The sequence below is a fragment of the Zonotrichia albicollis genome, chromosome 36 (genome assembly GCF_047830755.1).
Source record: "Zonotrichia albicollis isolate bZonAlb1 chromosome 36, bZonAlb1.hap1, whole genome shotgun sequence".
NCBI lineage: Eukaryota > Metazoa > Chordata > Aves > Passeriformes > Passerellidae > Zonotrichia > Zonotrichia albicollis.
In genome coordinates this window covers 818,725-831,127 of record NC_133854.1, presented here as the reverse complement: position 1 = coordinate 831,127, position 12,403 = coordinate 818,725, and the positions used below count along the sequence as shown (strand labels likewise).

At 48.4% G+C, this 12,403-nt stretch overlaps 1 protein-coding gene across 2 annotated transcripts in view; it reads right to left on the bottom strand.

Moving 5' to 3' along the window:
- The window catches only part of LOC141726582 (antigen peptide transporter 2-like), a 30,488-nt gene that overhangs the window by 2,207 nt on the left and 15,878 nt on the right, over positions 1-12,403 (bottom strand). For both annotated transcript variants that reach the window (XR_012577711.1, XM_074531536.1), the window contains exons 9-11: positions 7,907-8,080; positions 5,023-5,182; positions 2,669-2,796 (exon numbers count right to left, since the gene is read on the bottom strand). Coding sequence is in view for 1 of the 2 variants with exons in the window: in XM_074531536.1 (XP_074387637.1) it covers positions 2,669-2,796; positions 5,023-5,182; positions 7,907-8,080 (462 nt within the window). In the remaining variant the exon portion in view is untranslated. The remainder of the gene's footprint in view (positions 1-2,668; positions 2,797-5,022; positions 5,183-7,906; positions 8,081-12,403) is intronic.

Genomic DNA, 12,403 nt, shown 5'->3' with positions numbered 1-12,403 from the left:
TCCCATCCCAACCCATCCAGCTCAGAGAACGCTCATCCCATCTCATCCTACTCAGAGAAATCCCATCCCAACCCATCCAGTTCATCCCAAACCATCCAGCTCAGAGAACGCTCATCCCATCCCATCCAGTTAGGAGAACACTCAACCCATCCAGCTCATCCCATCCCATCCCATCCCATCCAACTCAGAGAACGCTCATCCCAACCCATCCAACTCAGAGAACATTCATCCCATCCCATCCCATCCCATCCCATCCCATCCCATCCCATCCCATCCCATCCCATCCCATCCCGCTCAGAGAACACTCATCCCAACCCATCAAGCTCATCCCAACCCATCCAGCTCATCCCATCCCATCCCATCCCATCCCATCCCATCCCATCCCATCCCATCCCATCCCATCCCATCCCGCTCAGAGAATGCTCATCCCAACCCATCCAGCTCCTCCCAACCCATCCAGCTCAGAGAAATCCCATCCCAACCCATCCAGCTCAGTCCTACCCTGTCCCACCTGATCCCACCCAACCAACCCCACCCCACTCTCAGTCCCACCCTAACCCCATCATCCTGTTCTCACCATGCCACCTCCCCGTTGTCCACCCCATCCCCTCGCCCACTCTGCCATCCTGCCCACACCATCCCCATGCCCTCTGTCCCATCCCATCCTCCTCCCACCACCCCAACCCTTCCCATTGCATTCCATCTCTCTGTGCTCATCCCAGCATTCCCATCCCATCCCACCCTATCCCATCTCCTTGTCTCCATCCTTTCATTCTACATTCCTGCCATCCTACACCCCTGGTCTCTATCCCATCCTCACCATTCCCACCGTACTATCCTGTTCTATTTCTCCACCTCGTTCACCCACACCACCCCATCCAATCCCGGTCTTCCATCACATCATTCCCACTCCATGCCAATCACTATCCCTTATTCCCACCACCCCATCCCACTCCAGCCATCCCAGCCATCCCATCACACCCCATTTTCACCAACTGCACCCCTACCCAGACCAACCCCATTGCATTCCATCCCTCTGTGCTCATCCCAGCATTCCCATCCCCTTCATTCCCATCCCACCCTATCCCATCTCCTTGTCTCCATCCTTTCATTCTACTTTCCTGCCATCCTACACCCCTGGTCTCTATCCCACCCTACTATCCTGTCCTATCTCCAACCCCTGACCCACACCACCCCATCCAATCCCTGTCATCATCACATCATTCCCACTCCATGCCAATCATTATCCCTTATTCCCACCACCCCATCCCATTCCAGCCATCCCAGCCGTCCCATCACACCCCATTTTCACCAACTGCACCCCTGCCCAGACCAACCCCATTGCATTCCATCTCTCTGTGCTCATCCCAGCATTCCCATCCCCTCCATTCCCACCCCATCCCACCCTATCCCATCTCCTTGTCTCCATCCTTTCATTCTACTTTCCTGCCATCCTACACCCCTGGTCTCCATCCCATCCTCACCATTCCCACCGTACTATCCTGTTCTATTTCTCCAACCCCTGACCCACACCACCCCATCCAATCCCGGTCATCATCACATCATTCCCACTCCATGCCAATCACTATCCCTTATTCCCACCACCCCATCTCTCCATCCCACTCCAGCCATCCCAGCCGTCCCATCACACCCCATTTTCACCAACTGCACCCCTGCCCAGACCAACCCCATTGCACTCCATCCCTCTGTGCTCATCCCAGCATTCCCATCCCCTTCATTCCCACCCCACCCCACCCTATCCCATTTCCTTGTCTCCATCCTTTCATTCTACTTTCCTGCCATCCTACACCCCTGGTCTCCACCATTCCCACCCTACTATCCTGTCCTATTTCTCCAACCCCTGACCCACACCACCCCATCCAATCCCGGTTTTCCATCACATCATTCCCACTCCATGCCAATCATTATCCCTTATTCCCACCATCCCAGCCGTCCCATCGCTCCCCATTTTCACCAACTGCACCCCTACCCAGACCAACCCCATTGCATTCCATCCCTCTGTGCTCATCCCAGCATTCCCATCCCATCCTATCCCATCTCCTTGTCTCCATCCTTTCATTCCACTTTCCTCCCATCCTACACCCCTGGTCTCCATCCCATCCTCACCATTCCCACCCTACTATCCTGTCCTATTTCTCCAACCCCTGACCCACACCACCCCATCCAATCCCTGTCATCATCACATCATTCCCACTCCATGCCAATCATTATCCCTTATTCCCACCACCCCATCCCATTCCAGCCATCCCAGCCATCCCATCGCACCCCATTTTCACCAACTGCACCCCTACCCAGACCAACCCCATTGCATTCCATCCCTCTGTGCTCATCCCAGCATTCCCATCCCCTTCATTCCCATCCCACCCTATCCCATCTCCTTGTCTCCATCCTTTCATTCTACATTCCTGCCATCCTACACCCCTGGTCTCTATCCCACCCTACTATCCTGTCCTATTTCTCCAATCCCTTACCCACACCACCCCATCCGATCCCGGTCTTCCATCACATCATTCCCACTCCATGCCAATCACTATCCCTTATTCCCACCACCCCATCCCATCCCAGCCATCCCAGCCGTCCCATCGCACCCCATTTTCACCAGCTGCACCCCTACCCAGACCAACCCCCTCCACCCCACCCTGCTCACCGCTCCGTCATCTCCATCATCCAGCGCCTCGTCCAGGATGAGCACGGCCGGACGCCGGAGCAGAGCCCGGGCCAGGGCCACGCGGCGCCGCTCGCCGGCCGCCAGCCGCCCCCCGCGCTCCCCCACCTCTGCGGGAGCGACCACGGGGGATCAGTGGGGTGCAGCCATGCAGTGCTCCCCTCTGCTCCCACTCCCCGGGCAATCCCAACCCTGTGTGAGCAATCCCATTGGATCAGTGGGGTCTGAGCTGTGTGAGCAATCCCATGGGATCAGTGGGATCAGACCCAGGTGAGCAATCCCATGGGATCAGTGGGGTCTGAGCTGGGTGAGCAATCCCATGGGATCAGTGGGATCTGAGCAATCCCATGGGATCAGTGGGATCAGACCCAGGCGCGCAATCCCATGGGATCAGTGGGGCCTGACCCAGGTGAGCAATCCCATGGGATCAGTGGGATCTGAGCAATCCCATGGGATCAGTGGGATCTGAGCAATCCCATGGGATCAGTGGGGTCTGACCCAGGTGAGCAATCCCATGGGATCAGTGGGATCTGAGCAATCCCATGGGATCAGTGGGATCTGAGCAATCCCATGGGATCAGTGGGATCTGAGCTGGGTGAGCAATCCCATGGGATCAGTGGGATCTGAGCTGGGTGAGCAATCCCATGGGATCAGTGGGATCTGAGCAATCCCATGGGATCAGTGGGATCAGACCCAGGTGAGCAATCCCATGGGATCAGTGGGGTTTGACCAGGGTGAGCAATCCCATGGGATCAGTGGGGTCTGAGCTGTGTGAGCAATCCCATGGGATCAGTGGGATCTGAGCTGGGTGAGCAATCCCATGGGATCAGTGGGATCTGAGCAATCCCATGGGATCAGTGGGGTCTGAGCAATCCCATGGGATCAGTGGGGTCTGAGCTGTGTGAGCAATCCCATGGGATCAGTGGGGTCTGACCTGGGTGAGCAATCCCATGGGATCAGTGGGGTCTGAGCAATCCCATGGGATCAGTGGGATCTGAGCAATCCCATGGGATCAGTGGGATCTGAGCTGTGTGAGCAATCCCATGGGATCAGTGGGGCCTGACCTGGGTGAGCAATCCCATGGGATCAGTGGGATCAGAACCAGGTGAGCAATCCCATGGGATCAGTGGGGTCTGAGCTGTGTGAGCAATCCCATGGGATCAGTGGGGCCTGACCCGGGTGAGCAATCCCATGGGATCAGTGGGGCCTGACCCAGGTGAGCAATCCCATGGGATCAGTGGGGTCTGAGCAATCCCATGGGATCAGTGGGATCTGACCCAGGTGAGCAATCCCATGGGATCAGTGGGATCTGACCTGCATGGTGAGCAATCCCATGGGATCAGTGGGATCTGACCTGTGTGAGCAATCCCATGGGATCAGTGGGATCTGGGCTGTGTGAGCAATCCCATGGGATCAGTGGGGTCTGAGCTGTGTGAGCAATCCCATGGGATCAGTGGGGTCTGACCCGGGTGAGCAATCCCATGGGATCAGTGGGGTCTGACCCAGGTGAGCAATCCCATGGGATCAGTGGGATCTGAGCAATCCCATGGGATCAGTGGGGTCTGAGCAATCCCATGGGATCAGTGGGGTCTGACCCAGGTGAGCAATCCCATGGGATCAGTGGGGTCTGACCCAGGTGAGCAATCCCATGGGATCAGTGGGGTCTGAGCAATCCCATGGGATCTGTGGGATGTGAGCTGTGTGAGCAATCCCATGGGATCAGTGGGGTCTGACCCAGGTGAGGAATCCCATGGGATCAGTGGGGTCTGAGCCGGGTGAGCAATCCCATGGGATCAGTGGGATCTGAGCTGTGTGAGCAATCCCATGGGATCAGTGGGGTCTGAGCAATCCCATGGGATCAGACCCAGGTGAGCAATCCCATGGGATCAGTGGGGTCTGATCTGTGTGAGCAATCCCATGGGATCAGTGGGGTCTGAGCAATCCCATGGGATCAGACCCAGGTGAGCAATCCCATGGGATCAGTGGGATCTGAGCTGTGTGAGCAATCCCATGGGATCAGTGGGGTCTGAGCAATCCCATGGGATCAGTGGGATCAGTGGGATCTGAGCAATCCCATGGGATCAGTGGGATCTGAGCTGTGTGAGCAATCCCATGGGATCAGTGGGGTCTGAGCAATCCCATGGGATCAGTGGGGTCTGAGCAATCCCATGGGATCAGACCCAGGTGAGCAATCCCATGGGATCAGTGGGTGTGCCCTCAGCGATCCCCCCACACCCCTCCATGTGCCTCCCACCCCGCTCTCCCATGGCTGCCCGCGGATCCTGGCATCACGGGGATGTTCCCCAGGGGTTCCCCATCCATCCCCTGGCTCTCACCCGTGTCCCAGCCCTGCTCCAGCCCCTGGATGAGCTCCATGGCTCCGGCAGCCGTGGCCGCCTCCCGCAGCTCCGACTCTCCGCAGCGCTCCAGCCCCAGCAGGACGTTCTCACGGATCGTTCCGGAAAACAGCACGGGATCCTGCTCCACCAGCACCACCTGGCCCAGCACCAAGCCCTGTCATGCTCCTGGTGTCCCCACCCCTGTTCCATGACCCCATCCCACCTTGGTGTGCCCATGGTCTCCATCCCTGATCCCATTCTCCCCATCTGTGTCCCCCCCCAGCCCTGACTTCCCACTTTTCCCATCCCCATCCCATATCCCAATCTTCCTATCCCATTTTTGTCATCCCCACCCTATTCCCGATGTCCCCATCCCTCTTCCCAGTATCCCCCTTTCTGCTCCCATGTTCCCGTGCCATTTCATTGTTTGTCGCAGACATCTTTTATGGAAAATCCTTTTCCTTAGGATTTTTCCTCCTGAGAAGCTGAGAGGCCTCAGGGACAAAATGTAAACATTGATTATCTGCTGCTGTGGAATGCAACAGGGGCATGTGGGATTGGCCCGTGCTGGTTGTTTGTAATTAATGGCCAATCACAGCCCAGCTGGCTCAGACAGAGAACCCCAAGCCACAAATCTTTGTTATCATTCTTTCCCATTCTACTCTTAGCCAGCCTTCGGATGAAATCCCTTCTTCTATTCTTTTAGTATTGTTTTAATATAATATATATCATATATATAATTTTTCATTTTATGATGTTATTTATATCATAAAATAATAAATCAAGCCTTCCGAAACGTGGAGTCAAATCCTCATCTCTTCCCCCATCCAAAAACTCCTGTGAACAACGTCACAATTGTCCCCAACTCCCCGTCCCCATTTTCCCCATTGCATCCCAGCATTCCCAATGTCCCAGTTCCATTTCAGTGTCCCCATTTTCCCCATTCCATGCCCAGCGTTCCCAGTGTCCCAGTTCCATTTCAGTGTCCCCATCGCTGTCCCCATTTTCCCCATTCCATGCCCAGCGTTCCCAGTGCTGTCCCACGGTCCCAGTTCCATTTCAGTGTCCCCATTTTCCCCATTCCATGCCCAGCGTTCCCAGTGTCCCAGTTCCATTTCAGTGTCCCCATTTTCCCCATTCCATGCCCAGCGTTCCCAGTGTTCCCAGTGCTGTCCCAGTGTCCCAGTTCCATTTCAGTGTCCCCATTTTCCCCATTCCTGCCCAGCATTCCCAGTGTCCCAGTTCCATTTGAGTGTCCCCATTTTCCCCATTCCACACCCAGTGTTCCCAGTGCTGCCCCACGGTCCCAGTTCCATTTCAGTGTCCCCATCGCTGTCCCCATTTTCCCCATTGCATCCCAGCATTCCCAGTGTCCCAGTTCCATTTCAGTGTCCCCATTTTCCCCATTCCACGCCCAGTGTTCCCAGTGTTCCCAGTGCTATCCCACAGTCCCAGTTCCATTTCAGTGTCCCCATTTTCCCCATTCCACGCCCAGCGTTCCCAGTGTCCCAGTTCCATTTCAGTGTCCCCATTTTCCCCATTCCTGCCCAGCGTTCCCAGTGCTGTCCCACAGTCCCAGTTCCATTTCAGTGTCCCCATTTTCCCCATTCCACACCCAGTGTCCCTGCTGCCCCATGGTCCCAGTTCCATTTCAGTGTCCCCACACCCCTGTCCCCATTTTCCCCATTCCACGCCCAGCATTCCCAGTGTCCCAGTTCCATTTCAGTGTCCCCATTTTCCCCATTCCACACCCAGCGTTCCCAGTGTCCCAGTTCCATTTCAGTGTCCCCATCGTTGTCCCCATTTTCCCCATTCCTGCCCAGCATTCCCAGTGTCCCAGTTCCATTTCAGTGTCCCCATTTTCCCCATTCCACGCCCAGCGTTCCCAATGTCTGTGCTGTCCCACAGTCCCAGTTCCATTTCAGTGTCCCCATTTTCCCCATTGCATCCCAGCATTCCCACGGTCCCAGTTCCATTTCAGTGTCCCCATTTTCCCATTCCATGCCCAGTGTTCCCAGTGCTGTCCCACAGTCCCAGTTCCATTTCAGTGTCCCCATTTTCCCCATTCCACGCCCAGCGTTCCCAGTGCTGTCCCACAGTCCCAGTTCCATTTCAGTGTCCCCATCCCTGTCCCCATTTTCCCCATTCCACACCCAGTGTTCCCAGTGCTGTCCCACGGTCCCAGTTCCATTTCAGTGTCCCCATTTTCCCCATTCCACGCCCAGCATTCCCAGTGTCCCAGTTCCATTTCAGTGTCCCCATTTTCCCCATTCCACGCCCAGCATTCCCAGTGTTCCCAGTGCTATCCCACAGTCCCAGTTCCATTTCAGTGTCCCCAACCCTGTCCCCATTTTCCCCATTCCTGCCCAGCATTCCCAGTATCTGTGCTGTCCCAGTGTCCCAGTTCCATTTCAGTGTCCCCATTCCATGCCCAGCGTTCCCAGTGTCCCAGTTCCATTTCAGTGTCCCCATTTTCCCCATTCCATGCCCAGCATTCCCAGTGTTCCCAGTGCTGTCCCAGTGTCCCAGTTCCATTTCAGTGTCCCCATTTTCCCCATTCCATGCCCAGCATTCCCAGTGTCCCAGTTCCATTTCAGTGTCCCCATTTCCCCCATTCCTGCCCAGCATTCCCAGTGTCCCAGTTCCATTTCAGTGTCCCCATTTTCCCCATTCCACGCCCAGCATTCCCAGTGTCCCAGTTCCATTTCAGTGTCCCCATTTCCCCCATTCCTGCCCAGCATTCCCAGTGTCCCAGTTCCATTTCAGAGTCCCCATTTTCCCCATTCCACGCCCAGCGTTCCCAGTGTCCCAGTTCCATTTCAGTGTCCCCATTTTCCCCATTCCATTCCCAGCATTCCCAGTGTTCCCAGTGCTGTCCCACCTTGCGGTGCAGGTACCGGTGCTCGTACTCTGCCAGCGGGATCCCGTCCAGCAGCACGGCCCCGCCGCCCGGCTCCCGCAGCCGCTCCAGCAGCGCCACCGCCGTGCTCTTCCCGCTGCCGTTGGGCCCCGCCAGCGCCGTCACCTGCCCGGAGCGCACCTGGAAGCTCACGTCCTGTGGGATGGGGACAGGTGGGAGAGTCTGTCTGAAATATCCCTCATCTTCCTCACCATCGACATTGGGGCACCGCTGAAGAACAGAGCCCACTTGATAGTGGAGCCCCTGGGAAATGTTAAAGACGGTCTTTGGAAATGTCAGGCTTTGTGTTCTCTGCGTAAGCAGTATGATAAAAGGTGTACTTGTTAGATGTGATGATTGTTTGGTAATTAAATATAATAATATTTACATTTATAATAATATATTTATAATAATATAAATATTTATAATATAAATATTTATAATATAGATATTTCTAATATAAATATTTATAATATAAATATTTATAATGATATAAATAATATTATAAAAAATAATATAATTATTACATAATCATAAGAAGAATCATGAGAAACTATGTCGGAAATTTATTTGGTAATTAAATATGATTATTGCATAATCATAAGAAGAATCATGAGAAACTATGTTGGAAATTTATTTGGTAATTAAATATAATTATTGCATAGTTATAAAAAGAATCATGAGAAACTATGTCAGAAATTTATTTGGTAATTAAATATAACTATTGCATAGTCATAAGAAGAATCACGAGAAACTATGTTGGAAATTTATTTGGTAATATAACTATTGCATAGTCATAAAAAGAATCATGAGAAACTATGTTGGAAATTTATTTGGTAATTAAATATAACTATTGCATAGTCATAAGAAGAATCATGAGAAACTATGTTGGAAATTTATTTGGTAATTAAATATAATTATTTCATAATCATAAAAAGAATCACGAGAAACTATGTTGGAAATTTATTTGGTAATTAAATATAACTATTGCATAATCATAAGAAGAATCGTGAGAAACTATGTTGGAAATTTATTTGGTAATTAAATATAATTATTGCATAGTCATAAAAAGAATCACGAGAAACTATGTTGGAAATTTATTTGGTAATTAAATATAATTATAGCATAGTCATAAGAAGAATCGTGAGAAACTATGTTGGAAATTTATTTGGTAATTAAATATAACTATTACATAGTCATAAGAAGAATCATGAGAAACTGTGTTGGAAATTTATTTGGTAATTAAATATAACTATTGCATAGTCATAAAAAGAATCATGAGAAACTATGTTGGAAATTTATTTGGTAATTAAATGTAATTATTGCATAATCATAAGAAGAATCATGAGAAACTATGTTGGAAATTTATTTGGTAATTAAATATAATTATTTCATAATCATAAGAAGAATCGTGAGAAACTATGTTGGAAATTTATTTGGTAATTAAATATGATTATTGCATAATCATAAGAAGAATCATGAGAAACTATGTCGGAAATTTATTTGGTAATTAAATATAATTATTGCATAGTCATAAGAAGAATCATGAGAAACTACGTCGGAAATTTATTTGGTAATTAAATATAATTATTGCATAATCATAAGAAGAATCATGAGAAACTATGTTGGAAATTTATTTGGTAATTAAATATAATTATTGCATAGTCATATGAAGAATCATGAGAAACTATGTTGGAAGTTTATTTGGTAATTAAATATAATTATTGCATAATCATAAGAAGAATCATGAGAAACTATGTCGGAAATTTATTTGGTAATTAAATATAATTATTTCATAATCATAAAAAGAATCATGAGAAACTATGTCGGAAATTTATTTGGTAATTAAATATAATTATTGCATAGTCATAAGAAGAATCAAGAGAAACTATGTTGGAAATTTATTTGGTAATTAAATATAATTATTACATAGTCATAAGAAAAATAATGAGAAACTATGTTGGAAATTTATTTGGTAATTAAATATAACTATTACATAGTTATAAAAAGAATCATGAGAAACTATGTTGGAAATTTATTTGGTAATTAAATATAACTATTACATAGTCATAAGAAGAATCATGAGAAACTACGTTGGAAATTTATTTGGTAATTAAATATAATTATTGCATAGTCATAAGAGGAATCATGAGAAACTACGTTGGAAATTTATTTGGTAATTAAATATAATTATTGCATAGTCATAAGAAGAATCATGAGAAACTATGTTGGAAATTTATTTGGTAATTAAATATAATTATTGCATAATCATAAGAAGAATCATGAGAAACTATGTTGGAAATTTATTTGGTAATTAAATATAATTATTGCATAATCATAAGAAGAATCATGAGAAACTATGTCGGAAATTTATTTGGTAATTAAATATAACTATTGCATAGTCATAAGAAGAATCATGAGAAACTATGCTGGAAATTCATTTGGTAATTAAATATAATTATTACATAGTCATAAGAAGAATCATGAGAAACTATGTTGGAAATTTATCTGGTAATTAAATATAATTATTGCATAATCATAAGAAGAATCATGAGAAACTATGTTGGAAATTTATTTGGTAATTAAATATAATTATTGCATAGTCATAAGAAGAATCATGAGAAACTATGTCGGAAATTTATTTGGTAATTAAATATAATTATTGCATAGACATAAGAAGAATCATGAGAAACTACGTTGGAAATTTATTTGGTAATTAAATATAACTATTGCATAGTCATAAGAAGAATCATGAGAAACTATGTTGGAAATTTAAGGGGGCTATATTTTGCTGAAATCTATGCACACAATAGAACAATGTAAGTTTAATAATTAACATGGAAGTTATATAACGACAGGGCAAAAAACACGTTCATCTCAAATGCATGGTCGGAATCAGATTTGGGTTTTAATACTCGATTCCCAGAGCTTTTAATAAAAAGCGCCGCATAAAATCGCTTATGTGATTATGCGTTTTTGAACGCTGTCACAGACATCTTTTCATTCAAAATCCTTCTTAAGGATTTTTCTTTTCTGGGAAGCTGAGAGGCCTCAGGAACAAAACGCAAACATTGATTATCTGCTGCTGCGGAATGCAACAGGCAGATCTGTGATTGGTCTCGTGTGGGTGTTTGGAATTAATGGCCAACCACGGCAGAGTGATTTCTATTTCATTCTTCTCTATTCTTAGCCCAGCCTTCTGATGAGAACTTTTTCTTCTGTTCTTTCAGTATAGTTTTAATGTTCCCAGTGTTCCCACTCGTTCCCAGTGTCCCTGCTGTCCCACGGTCCCAGTTCCATTTCAGTGTCCCCATTTTCCCCATTCCACGCCCAGCATTCCCGGTGTCCCTGCTGTCCCATGGACGTAACAGGACCCCCTTGTGGGGCTTTGGGATCTGATTTGGGGGGTTTGGACATAACAGGACCCCCTTGTGGGGCTTTGGGATCTGATTTGGGGGGTTTGGACATAACAGGACCCCCCTTGGGGCTTGGGATCTGATTTGTGGGTTTGGACATGGCAGGCCCCCTTGATCTGATTGACAAACTGGGTTGACATACCCCTTTTGAGGGGCTTTGGGATCTGGTTTGGAGGGTTTGGACATGGCAGAACCCCCCCCCAAAAAGACTCTGCTTTGTAGGGGCTCTTGGACCATGGCAGGACTGCTTTGAGGGGCTTTGGTGGATCCAATTTGTGGGTTTGGACCCCTTTGAGGGGCTTTGGGATCTGACTTGTGGGTTTGGACATAAAAGGACCCCTTTGAGGGGCTTTGTGATCCAATTTGTGGGTTTGGACCCCTTTGAGGGGCTTTGGGACCTGATTTGTGGGTTTGGACATAACAGGACCCCTTTGAGGGGCTTTGGGATCAGATTTGGAGGGTTTGGACCCCTTTGAGGGGCTTTGGGATCTGATTTGTGGGTTTGGACATGGCAGGACCCCTTTGAGGAGCTTTGGGATCTGATTTGGAGGGTTTGGACAAAACAGGACCCCCTTGTGGGGCTTTGGGATCCGATTTGTGGGTTTGGACCCCTTTGTGGGGTTTTGGGATCTGATTTGGAGGGGGTTGGACATGGCAGGACTGCTTTGAGGAGCTTTGGGATCTGATTTGTGGGTTTGGACATAACAGGACCGCTTTGAGGAGCTTTGGGTGGTGGTGCCCTGCAGAAAATTCCTCTCACCCATTTGCGACCGCTGTGCCAGACGGACTGAGAGGCGAGAAGCCTCTCCATCAAAGATCCGATTTGGAGCTTTTGGACATATTAGGACCCTTTTGAGGGGCTTTGGGATCTGATTTGTGGGTTTGGACATAACAGGACCGCTTTGAGGGGCTTTGGGATCTGATTTGTGGGTTTGGACATAACAGGACCCCCTTGTGGGGCTTTGGGATCCGATTTGTGGGTTTGGACCCCCTTGTGGGGCTTTGGGATCTGATTTGTGGGTTTGGACCCCTTTGAGGGGCTTTGGGATCAGATTTGGAGGGT